The 13,199-nt window shown below is 37.9% G+C and overlaps 1 protein-coding gene across 1 annotated transcript in view; it reads left to right on the top strand.

Moving 5' to 3' along the window:
* LOC139710450 (pseudouridylate synthase 7 homolog) overlaps positions 1 to 13,199 on the top strand; it is a 140,492-nt gene that overhangs the window by 87,934 nt on the left and 39,359 nt on the right. The window contains exon 7 of the mRNA XM_071622367.1: positions 12,404 to 12,469. Within this exon, the coding sequence (XP_071478468.1) occupies positions 12,404 to 12,469 (66 nt within the window). The remainder of the gene's footprint in view (positions 1 to 12,403; positions 12,470 to 13,199) is intronic.

Below are 13,199 nucleotides of genomic sequence, written 5' to 3'. Positions count from 1 at the left end.
GCCTATTTGTGCTGACAGCAAGACCATTCTAATGTAAATGGTTCAAAATAAAATAGAAACAGACTTTCACCCAGTTTGGTGTGAATGGGGTGTGAGACACAGTGCATGGGGAGGGAGGTTTCTCCCAAAGGTCCAAACCGGGGACCTAGTCCATGCGTGGAGTCAGGAATCTCCCCCCCCCCCCCAATCGAGTGAGTCAACTCTTCCCCAAGGCTTTAATGTAGGTCCATGATCACGATTGGTTCCACGTGAGGTAGGCAGAGCTCCAGTCAGGTGCAGATACAACTGTACCTTCAGACTGTAGCTGTCAAGTATGTGTACTGTAAAAGGTCCCCTTGGGAGCTGTGGGGTACACATCCATACAATTTATATACAGCATATTTTACAGCATTTCAATTTTCATGAACTTTGTGAGTTCACTGATATTAAATATAATCAATGACTTGTGAGAATGTTTCCTTCCATCTAGCACAGAGTCATGCAAGTTATATCCTCTCAGAGGTGAAAAGTCACTAACTTTTTATCTGATAAGAAATAAGACTTATTTCTCATTCCAGTATTGTGGTTCTCAATCACGAATACAACCACTTGCGGAATTTTCTTTATAAAAGTCCCACCTAGTTCATGAAATTGTATGACCTGTGAATTATATACACGACATGCAGCAGCTGGCTAAGCTTCACAATCAAACATAAGAAGTCTGTGGTGTGAATCAGGCCCAGTGCATGCATTGCTTGGGTCTCCGCATGGTTGCGGAGACATCTTGGAGGCCCCCGCATACAAAATTTGTCTCCATGACTATTGGCCACAGCTAAGGAGACATCGCAGAGGAGTCGCAGAGATGTCTCCGAGACCAGCTGGAGACTGGAAATAGTCTCCGAAAAAAAAAAATTGAACATGTTTGATTCTCGTGTGACTCCTAGGAGACCAGGCTAGTCTCCCGGAGACACTGTGGAGAAGTCTCCATGACCTCTTCATGACCAGTGCGATTTGAGTTGCCATCAGGTCGCTACTTAGTCTCCAAGCCAAAGAGATACCCGCTTAACGAAGTCTGTCATTACTACTGCCAGCTGTTTCATGCACGATATCAATGGTATGCTGTAATGGTGGGTCCTGAAAGATGAAATTACAGATTGAAACATGTTGGGTCTCATCATTTATTACTTATAAGACCAAAATGTAAAAGGAGGGCCCGAGACTATAATTGTTTGTTCTACATTCAGAGGGGTTCAGTTTCCATTTCAATTTCAACTTCAATTTCAATCTTTATCATCCATTTGAAAATTCCTTTTATTTCAAGTCTTTCACATAAACACATACAGTAGTTACTCAAAGCAGTACTGTTACGAATTACAGTAAAAGTTGATGAGTTATATAATTTTCCCCCAATACTAATGACCTCTCTCAACTAAAAACAAACAAACAGAAAACTTCCAAAAAATCAGCAACGATCCAGAAAACCCAACTCTTCCCCCAAACTCACTTTGATTCCTCTCTCTGTCATGCTTTGTCATGCTGACCATTGGGAAGAGCTGTCTCTTTCCCTGGCCAAATTTGGGGGGGGGGGGGATGCTGCAATGCAATGATGCCAAATGTCTGATTTCTGTTAGTCACCAAACATATAACTTTTTGCTCTGTTTGACCCTTTTAGTTCTGTGGCTTTTATTTTCCTTGTTTCTTTTTCTCCCCTTCCTGCTGAGTAGTTGTCTTTCTCAAGGACATCAATCTGAAAGTGTCAATACTCATTAAAAAATGAAGAGAAATGTCAGGATGTATCTTATGTGGTCGTGGAGCTGTGGTTCAAGGCCATGTCTTTTTATGTGTTTAACCTTCAGGAATAGAGGCTGTGATTTTTGTTCTTCCAATCCTAAAACTATGATTTTAACCCGTTGAGGACGGACTGATTTTGCTACAACACACATTTCCCATAGACACCTGCCCAAGCATACTCGGAACTCGTCCTCAACGGGTTAAAAGAGTCACACAAACTTTTTGAATGACCAAGTGTATCTCATTTGCCTGTGGTCTGCAGTTCAAGGGTAGCTGTTTTGTTTTGTTTTGTTTTTTTAACTGTGGGAGCAATAAATGATGCCTCACCTTGGCAGAAGGAAGCAAGTGACAGAAGTACCATTCCTATGATTGTGTGAAATGCATCTGCTACACACAATAGCCATGTTATAGTTTAGTGCCATCTCGCGATGCCTTCCCTTCAAATGTATCTCAGTAGGATTTCTGCCTTTGTTCCAAACTTTGGAGCCAAGGCGAATGTTCAAATTCCAATCTGGAAGTGATATTGTTCCAATTTGGACAATATGTCACTTCTGTCCTTTTGCAAATGAAAGATTGAGTGGATGTGGTCTGTTCTTAAAATGTCAGCGTCATGATTTCAAAATGGCATACAAACCTGTGAAATGACCGAATAGGGTTTGCCTGTCACCAGTTCTGTACAGGGTGATTCATATACGTCAAGTTGATGCTTACTGCAATGGCTCGATATTTGATTATCAAGAAGCCAAATATTAATTACAAACTTTGATGTTATTTGTTCCCTTGTTGTGAAATTAGAGCAGGGCAACCATTCTTTTCCATTATTCATTTTGTTGTTTGTTACTTTGTTTTTGTTTTTTTTTACCACAGCCTTAATTGGGATAGAGTTCACCATTCTCTCTTTCTTCCGTTCCTGCTCTTTATGCTTAACCCGTTGAGGACGGTTTGATTTTGCTACAACACGCATTTCCCATAGACGCTTGCCCGAGTATACTCGGGACTCGTCCTCAACGGGTTAAAGGTCCTGTTTACCTTTGGGAACAGTGATTTTTAAAAAAAATTCAAGATATGGCATTTAATGCATATGTGTAGGTCTGTTGTACAACGAAACATCCTATCATATACAATTTTTGCAATAAAGCCTAAAATATAAGGAGATATCTGTATTTTGGTCTGGAAACATTTTTATTATAACTATTGTTCACATTTTGTATATTTTACAATACTTAACATCGATTTTACCCATTCAAATTTTACAGTGGTTGTTTCTATCCCTAACTCACATTTTAGAACTATTTTAAAGCGCTAATGCTGGGTTTCTGTTTCATCTGCAAATAAAATTTGAGAAGAAAAGACTGTAATAAAACTTTATGGATATCATTTTAACAGGAAAAAAGTGTACAGACTGTGCACCTTTTGTGATGTTCTATGAAAGGTTATCTCATAATTTGAGATAAAATCTGTGGGAGAACCTGAAAATCTTGTCACATATCACATGAGAGAGCCTAATTCTGACAGAAGCTAGGATGATTCATCAGGTAACTGATCCTGGGCAAGAGCTACCATAGTATTGTGCTATTAGGAGATGAATGAATGAATGAATGAATGAATGAATGAATGAATGAATGAATGAATGAATGAATGAATGAATGAATGAATGAATGAATGAATGAATGAATGAATGAATGAATGAATGAATGAATGAATGAATGAATGAATGAGTGAGTGAGTGAGTGAGTGAGTGAGTGAGTGAGTGAGTGAGTGAATGAATGAATGAATAGATAATGCATACATACATAAATGCATGCATGCATTCAAACACACATCATTTAAAACACACACACACATGCAAAATGAATATCATGGATAAATAAATACATGCAGATACATGAAGAGCCTCTATCCATATTTTATTTGAACAAGTGACAGAAAACTTAGCAGAGGCAAAAGGCAAGAGTTTTCAAGCAATCAAGACATTTTTCTGCAGCTGTAGTGCATTGCAATCATTATAGTTCTGCCATCAGAGTACATATATGTACAAAAGGTTTGTAATCGATTCGAAAATTAAGCAGATTCAATAGTTCAACTTTCTAAGAGTAGGAAATGTTGGCTGGTTTTGAAAGAAGTAGAAATAAATGAATTCAACTTGTCTGCCTTGACCTGTTTTTTTATTGGAAAGGGAGATCTAAGGGGACAATATGGCTGGTGAATTTTCTCGTCTCATTTTGAATTCTCAGAGGAAATGAAGCCCGGTTTACTCAAATTTCCTGCTGACTCAACAGCCCTTCATCAGCTTTTCAGCAGTTATAAGGATGGTTTTGGGAAAGGGGTTGGGGGGTTGGGAGAGAATGAATGGAAAGTAGTGTTACCAAGTTCCCCCTGCTATGCCAGGCAGGCCGTCATCATTCAACACACAAAGGAGAGACAGGAAGTGTCAAAGAAACGCAGCATGTATTTATAGGCGAGGACAGCTGAGAGTGAGATTGAGTGAGAGAACAGGAGTTTCTTCTCAACCTTGCATTGTTCTTACCAACAAGGTGTGTTTAATTATATATCATCCTAATTTGTAAGTTAGGAAGTGCAGAGAAAAGAAAAATAAAAGGAAGCATGGAGTCACCATGAGTGGAAAAAACAAAACAAAAGTAGAACAAAAGCAAAACATTAACAAAAAAGTTAGTGAGTTGTATTCACAAGAATGGATGCAAGGAAGATGTGATGTGTGACTGCATCGTACAATCACACTTTAGTAGTCCCACCTATTGGTATGTGTGTACACACCTTTTGTTGCTTGAAGAAACAAGAAGTTAACAGGCAAATTAGCAGTACATGCAAGCTGGTTTGTCTTTCTTTCTTCAATTCTGTAATTGGTAGTATACTCCAATATCTGTGCAAGCTATTTAGGTTATGTTTATGTCATGACCAGTATGGTCAGTTTTTTGAACAACATGATTTGTCATCATTGGCTACAACTTTAACTCAAACTAAATAATCAATGTTTAGTTTTATGTTCATGTGGGGCAATTTGCTTGTTTGTTTGTTTTATTTCCATCGGAGAAGATGGCTGAATAGCCCATATGAATGTTGTAATGAGATTGAGCTAATATCAAATGTATACAAACATGCAGTAATCATGAGTTTTACCTATTCATAGTTAGTGGAAAAAGCATCCAGACTTTACCGGTATACCCATGGAAAGAGAACTAACAAATTGTGTCCCTTGTATCAATATTTCCGGAGCCTTCACAGTGACTCATTTTCTATTTATGTAGTGGCCCCCAACTCTTGTTTTAGGTCCTTCTCCTTAAATTGATAAGAGCCCCAGACATTGTACAATACTGATCCACAGCCAAGAATCAGAGCGGTAAAAGTCATTTGGCAGTTTGCCTGCTAATCTTGTGTAGGGACAGAAGTAGGTAAATTGCTCTCTTTAAAAGGATTCTCATGAACAAAAATATGTGGATACTGTGTTTTTGTTGTTGGCTGGTTCATTTGTTTGTGTGTTGTTGTTTTTTTTACTTCACCCATCTCAAATCAATGATTACCAGATGAGGTGTTAAATCTGAGAGGGTTTTTGTCAATTATGACGAGTTTAGAAAGTATTGAGATGTGCGCGCAAACATCAAGTGTCAGATTTCTTCTCTGTGGAGGAGTTTGCCAGTGTCATTCGGAGCAATCCCACCGGGAACCCTGGCTGATGATAAATCAGTAATCATTGCATGCTCATTTTTCAGTCCACTGAGAAAATGTCTCATTCTGCTGGCACTCGTGGAAGTGTTTCATCTCTTTCTAGTTCTCTCTTCTTTCAGGTCCGTCAATCATTTCCACACCTTCCTGTCTTGCCCGTAACAGAACTAAGAATAGTGTCTGTCACACTTTGGGTTATTCTACAATTCCTTTGTGTGATTCAGTTCTGCTTAAATGTTGGAAGTTCATTGTTTCAAAGAATAGAAAATAAAGGGTGACGGACTCAAAGTCACTCTTTCATCGCTATGTGTTGGAAATAGCCCGTACGAGATGTTGGGTAGCTGTTTTAAATCCACAAGGCAGGCTGTACTTGGAAAATATCTGTTGCTGATGAGACATATACATTTCTCTATAGACTCCTCCAACCTGTGGAGGTCTTGTGAACTTTCACATCAAGGAAAGACTAGCGATATGGACGACTAATCAATGAGGGACTTCAGAATTTCAATATTAGTCAACATCAGCCTTTCCAAAGTCATGTATTGCTGCAACGTCATTACAAGTGTTGACGAAGGGATGGCCACGAAAGTGACGAAAGTGCAATTTTGAAAAAAAAAAATTTAGAAACAATGCCATCTTTCATACATTAGCGATGTAATAATGATGTCAGTCTCGACCAGCTCCCCCCCCCCCCCCATCCCTTTCAGTTGCTAGGTGCCTTGATCACTGTGGTGTTTATTTGTTGGAAAATGGTTCTGAACACTCGTCGCTTCACCTTTGCCCCAATGTTTTTGTTTTTGTTTTATGCAAACACAAATTTATAAAGATGCAATAGAAAGACTCACCATAATACACATTTTGTTTGTTGGGCTTTGATGCAGCTTTGATTAAAAAGACAAGTGAAAAAGGAAAATATACGAGACATGAAAACTCGTCACATTGAGGACGAGTTAGGTGATACGCTTGTGGTCATCAGATGACAGTCATCTGTGATCGACAAAGAAAAGAATGTGATATAGGCACCTTGAAGTTATATTGAGCGTACATGCGAAACCGTTTCTGTAACCACTCGGCCACGGGTCATCCACGGAAATGGTAAGACAAAAAAAAAACAATGTATAGATATAACAGGGGGAAAGTCAATGCCCACTCAACCAACGTGGCCGTGTGAACATCTATTGCATTGCTAGACGGAAAAGCGGCCTTGTAACGACTGAGGTCGCTATGCCATTTCTGGCAACTTGGGAAAAATACGTCCCGCAGACATAAAGCCTATAATCGGCTGGTTTTGATACCTTGCCTTTAATCACAATTTTCAGTGTAATGACGTCATCAAATTACAAAACAATGACATCGTCTTGAAAGACAATTGTTCAAAGTACAACACCTCAGTCGTCGTCATTACATACTATGATCGGTTTGACAAAGTCAACCTGCAAAATTGTGCTGCAGTCGAAGCAATGTGGTCTCCAACACACAAAAAAGAGGGATATGGCGTGTGTGTGTGTGTCTGTGTGTGTGTATAGGTGCGTTTATATACGTACGTGATTTCTACATGGACGAATATGTAATACAAAATTGAAGAAAAAAAAGTAAAATAGCTAAGTATTTTGTTTCGTGATCTTGTGGGGTTCCAACCCGCAACCTTACGTCTCTGAGACGTCGCCTTTAGCCACTCGGCCATACGTCTCGACGAGAAAATATGGGGAACGTAAACTTACGTATGTGAAAGATACATGAGGAATCGTTTTGTCCACATTCCATTTTCATTTTCAGTTTTAAACTGCAAAATTGTCAATCTGATGAGGAGATTTCAAAGAATAAAATGCATGATTACTGCAGCTTATTGTCTCAGCTACAACATACTAAAGTTTCAGAGGAAATGAAGCAAAATCAGCTGAGATAGAGGTGCTTAAATGTTGTCAAGTCAATGCATGGTTTTAAAAAAACTCACCTCCCATAGACAATACACGTAAACTTGTCCGATTTTGCGTCTTTACCTTTAATCACAATTTAAGGTATGATGACGTCATCAAACTAGAAAACATCGATATGGATTTGAAAGACAGTTGTTTAATGTATAATATATTAATCGTACGTTGTCAATTTGCTATTGACATGACGATCAATCACACGAATATGAGGCAGCTATTAGTACCTGTATGAAATTATTATAGGCATGGTTATCAAATTCCCTTAAAATTTCCTTATCATTGCTTTATTTTTACACACAGTTAAACTATCTCTTTAAACTCGTCACAGTTTAATGAGAATCATGAACATCATACATTAGTACCATATTCAGTTCCATAGCTGATCGCGTTTGCTAATTAATTAAGATTTATTGTCTAGAATGTGCCATATGGCCAACCTGTATACACACGTGGACACACAAACACAATGCTAAATGTATGTATCAAACCTCTGTAACACAACTTTGAATTAACTGTAGAAAGTATCGCTGCACTTATCATACATACTTTTTATCATTATCTGAAACTCCACAAAAACCACTAATTGACAAATAATCATCAATACAGAAGACTGACCTAAAGGAACAATTCAAATACCTTTTTTTACAATGTATAGCTTGTTACATGTATAAAATCAGCACAAAGTAACCACGACTACATTGTGTTACTGAATTGATATGAACAAATTTCATTTTGTTACAATATACCATGATCAGCTTGAAAAGCCCAGCCTGCAACATTTTGCAGCAGTCGAAGCAATGCAGTCTCCAACGATAAACAAAGGGATACTGTGTGAGTGTGTGCGTAAAGGTGTGTTTACATGCGAACGTGACTTCTACATGGACGAAGGTGTAGTACTCCATTGAAGAAAAAAAGTAAAAAAAAAATATTATTTTCTTTCGTGCTCTTGTGAGGTTCGAACCCGTACGTGTGCAACCTCACGTTTCTGTGACCACACCTCTAACCACTCGGCCATACGTCTCGACGAGAAAATTAGAGGAATGTAAACTTATGTACGTGAAAGATGAATCAGGAATCGTTTCGTCCGCATTCCATTCTCATTTTCAGTTTTAAATTGCAAAATTGTCAACCTGATGAGGAGATTTCAAAGAATAAAATGCATGATTACTGCAGCTTATTGTCACAGCTACAACATACTTAATTTTCAGAGGAAATGAAGCAAAATCATCTGAGATAAAGGTGCTTAAACGTTGTCAAGTCAATGTATGGTTTTTAAAAAAATCACCTCCCATAGACATAACACGTAAACTTGTCCGATTTTGCGTCTTTACCTTTAATCACAATTTAAAGTATGATGACGTCATCAAATTTCAAAACCATGACATGGACTTGAAAGGCAAATGTTCAAAGTAAAACATATCTGAATTTGGGGTGATATTAAGCTTAAACAATAGAGATACGAGTAAATGAATGTCAGAAAGAGTACCTCAAAAAAATTAATTCCACTTTTTTGATTTCAGATGATGATATGATGACGTCATGAGTTTTCCTGGCAATATTGGTACTAGAAACGTTATTTCCAATTCATATGCTTTTGTAATATGCAATAGAAATGTAGGGTCAATGGACGATTTAAAGAGCTATGGCGACATAAACAAAAACATGTTTTTTCACTATATTTGCAGAAAGACGCGCGCGCGGAATTTCAACTTTGACGCCAGTGCATTCCTTTGTTATAGGTCAAAATCGATCGGAAATCAATGGATATTGTTACTCAAAGTATCAGAAATCCAAATCAGTCAAAAAAATTGCATTTTCATGTTGGTTACGCCCTCTGCGCGCGAAATTGCGCGGACGGACGCGCACGCGAGAAAATGTTTGAAACGCTTAGAATTGTCTGAAACTTCGAGATTTCCCATTGGGAAGTCGTTTTGAGCCTTTTAAAATTTTGACGCGCGCAAACGCGCGCGTAATGATGACCTTGGTAACTAGCGTTAAAACGTAAGATAGAACCTGACCTGAACTTTATGTCCACCGAAAATGATACAGAAATGATATCTAGTTATGAAGTTATGATCGATCATGTGACAAGGTCCGAAAATCACAAAATGGCGCCTAGATGACGTCATAGATATGTTACTGTCATGAAAACCTTATTGTGGCTAGATATTGTTATGAGACATGTTGACTGAAAATGTTATGTTATTCCGTAATGTCATTGTTGAGATATTGACGACACAAAATGTGGCAGAAAGAAAGAAGAATAAAAAAAAAGAGAAATTTTGACAATCACAATAGGTGATACGCTGATAGCGTATCACCTAAATATGTTGGATTCTCTATGACCTGATAAGTAACACTCATCGCAGGTTTTGTTGTCATTTCTGCAACCCACCTGACATAAAGTTATGAACTGTCCCCAATCTACATGTACTCTGCTAAAACAGAGCAAATCAGGACATCCTTGCTTGTTTGTCTGTAATTGTTAGTTTTAATAGTCTTTATAGGAAATTTGTTGGTTTATAGCAAGAAGTCTGTTCGTATTATATCAATTCATAATTTGTGTTTTTGTTTTAAACCTGTAGTCTTGTCAAAGTTTGGTTGTACATGTAGTTCGCCTTGCCAATACTGCTTTATGAACATGCACAGTATCACTTTAAAAAGAAAAGATATTAATATGTACATACACGCATACACACACACACAAAAGACTTGGTAGACTTATTACCTCAGCAATCTCTTATCTCACTCTCTTATCTCTCTATCTTTCTCTTTTGCTCATCACTTTGTATGATCTCCTCTCATTTTCTTAGAGTTTCTCATCTTTGTTATTTCCCCCCGTCTTTGTCTCTCCAGCCTCTCTCAGTTATGAGACAGACATGGTAAAGTTGCAAGGACAAACATTAAGAAGTATTCAAACAGGATGCGATGTCTATCTGCTGTGTTGATAATGCGTAATATTGAGTGAGTCATCCAAAAAAGAACCCTCAGAACCCCCAAAGTTAACTGCAATACGGCAGTTGTGTGACGTGGTTTAAGAGGATTCTGACGTTTGAGAGTTGCCAACTTAGAGGATCTTCAACGTAAGAAAAGGGGAACCCAACGTGAGAACTTCTTTCTTAACGCAGATGGGCGACAGATTGGGATTGGCTATGAAGTCCTCAAAAGGCCTCCAGATTACCAAGTGGTGCCAAGAATTGGTGTCACGTATAGCATCTTATATCTTATTTTGTTTGATGATATGGAGGCACTCTTTTTACTAGCAAGTTTTTGTGATGCATCATCACATTACCCATATAAAGTCGGAGATCTTAAAAGGAAGAAAAATGCGCATAAAGCTGACTTTGGTGATATAACTTTTACGGTTTTCTAACTTTCATTTGTTTTATTTGTTTTTGATATTTTCCTTGCAGTGAAGTAGGCCAATTATTCATCAATTTAGAATGTATCACCTGGCAAATTCATATCTTCCAAAAACAAAGAAACAAATACTTTCCTGACATTGTATAGCTTTGTGTTGATGATGCATCACATTATCTTTTGTATAGTCTGTGATGGTGTGCCTGTAATTCACTGTTCAATAAATTTGTGCAGCTGTAGTTTTGTAAATATTGCAGTCCTTGTTTGTTCCAACTATCTTATTATCAAATTTGAATTAAAAACATATGAAGATTAGTATGTAAACCTGACACTGGACCAGGCACATCACTCGTGTTTGTGTCTGTGTGTGTGTGTGTGTGTGTTTGTGTGTGTGTATCTATGCATTAGTCACTGATATGACTATAATTCAATATCTTTTCACTGATATAATCAATGTATTTTTTGCATATATTTGCGAGGGAGAGATGGGTAATGGGTTGTACCGATTCGCCTCCTAGGGCAAGAGAGGATTAATCAGATACACCTATTATCATCCTTAGACAATGAAGAATAAATCAATCATATGTGTTATCAAACTTTCTTTTGCTACCATAGGTTGTACTCTTAAGTTTCTTTGCCTCAATTTGTACATATTTCAGCTGATTTGCAAAATTTGTGATTGCTGCGTAATGATTTACACACCCTACAATTTCTAATGGAACTGCAAGTTTTTGAATTCCTTTTAATTCAATAATTCCAACAAGCTGTAAAGAAGAAGAAAAAGAAGGACAATGACAATAACAACAACAACAACAACGGTAACAACAGCAACAACAGCACTAGCAGCAATGGCACTGGGCAGAAGTTTATTTGAGCTGTCACATAGTGAACCTACATGTTGGGTTGATACTTCAATATCATTCGAGGGGCATTCACAAAAATCAGAGTTGGGGATCTCTCATCAAATAATCTTGTACAAATTTTCATAAAATTTAAAAACAGGCAGAATGATAAAAATTTAATGCTCTGTCGGGCCTATGGTGTTAGCCCGTTGAGGACGAGTCCGGAGTATACTCGGGCAAGTGTCTATGGGAAATGCGTGTTGTAGCAAAATCAGCCTGTCCTCAATGGGTTAAAGTTGCTCCCTGTAAAGGGAAGAACTTTTATATCTAACTGTCATGTAGGATTTTGACATTGTTGTTCATATTCATTCCCAACACATCACTACTCATCCGGCAGAAGTATGCTTTTGAAATATTAGTAATTCTTGTGTCAATATAGCATCCTTCATAAAAGTATTATGAGTTTTTTTAGCATTACACAAAAGTCATCATACTTTATTCTTCCTTTTTCCTATAGAAACTTTTTTACTTTTGTGAATGCACAATATAATTCAGTTTCCAAACAAGAAAAGCCTTCAGTTTTGTGAATGGGCATAATGCCAATTAAATCTTTGCATCAATTAGAAATATTTACTCAGTATTTTTTTTTCAACAGTTTTCACTTGCAATTCAAGAGATTTCCCCTAAATTAAAACTTGTGGAAGAGACTTTGTCATCATCACTGACAACCTAGATGCTTTGAGATGGTTGGTCTGACTGGACTAACAGATTTTTTTCCCCCTTTCTATTACTGATCATCCTCATTGCTGTCTACAGGGTTGATGGTCAGCGGCTTGCACAGCTCAACAAGGTTCTTCGCTGCATACGTCTCGGCAATTTCAGGTTAGTTGTGGAGCAAGGGCAGTGCTAATTAGTGCCATCTTCAGGTGTAAGTTTCTTCAATTTGTCTCCCTCTACAAATGAAATTTGTTAAGATCGCAACTACTGATCTGTAAATTAACAAACACGTTGGAAAAAAGGAATCAGTGGGACTCAAACCTGTCATCTACTGTAGATGACAGAGGGAGACAAATTGAAGAAACTTACACCTGAATCTTCACCCCTCTGAATAATATCTTTCTTTCTTTTAATATGCCTTGTCCGCCTTGGACTGCTTGACATAGCAATGTCGGAATTTCGGAGCTTGGGTATTTGTTCCATGTTTATCGTGTCACTGCCAGCCATCAGGGACAGCCTGGAGGTAGTGTCACTGCCTAGAGCTATTTTAGTAACTTAAAGATTTTTGTGTCCACACAGATAACAGTCTTGAGATTTAGATCACGTTGCAAATCTGGAGATTTGTATCATGCTAATTCGCCTCAGTGTGAATCCCCCCCCCCCCCCCCCCCCCCGGGGGAAAAAAAAAGAAACTCACAGGGAGTTTGCATCAAGGTCAAGTCATTCCTTTGTAAAGTTTGGTGAGCTTCAAGCTTTGTGGTTTGGAAAGCCCAAGTATTGAGATGAGCCTTGGCTGTTGATGAGTAATGTCTTACGCACAATTACACTAAAACTCCACAATCTTGCCATGCACATTGTGGGTGTTTTTTTTGCGATACAAGATCTTTTTGTGTGA

Source organism: Diadema antillarum, unplaced genomic scaffold, assembly GCF_040938485.1.
Source record: "Diadema antillarum isolate AM-2024a unplaced genomic scaffold, OU_Dant_1.0 seq00001533_RagTag, whole genome shotgun sequence".
Taxonomy (NCBI): Eukaryota; Metazoa; Echinodermata; class Echinoidea; order Diadematoida; family Diadematidae; genus Diadema; species Diadema antillarum.
The sequence above is the reverse complement of the archived record's forward strand: the minus strand, read 5'-3'. Positions and strand labels throughout refer to the sequence as shown.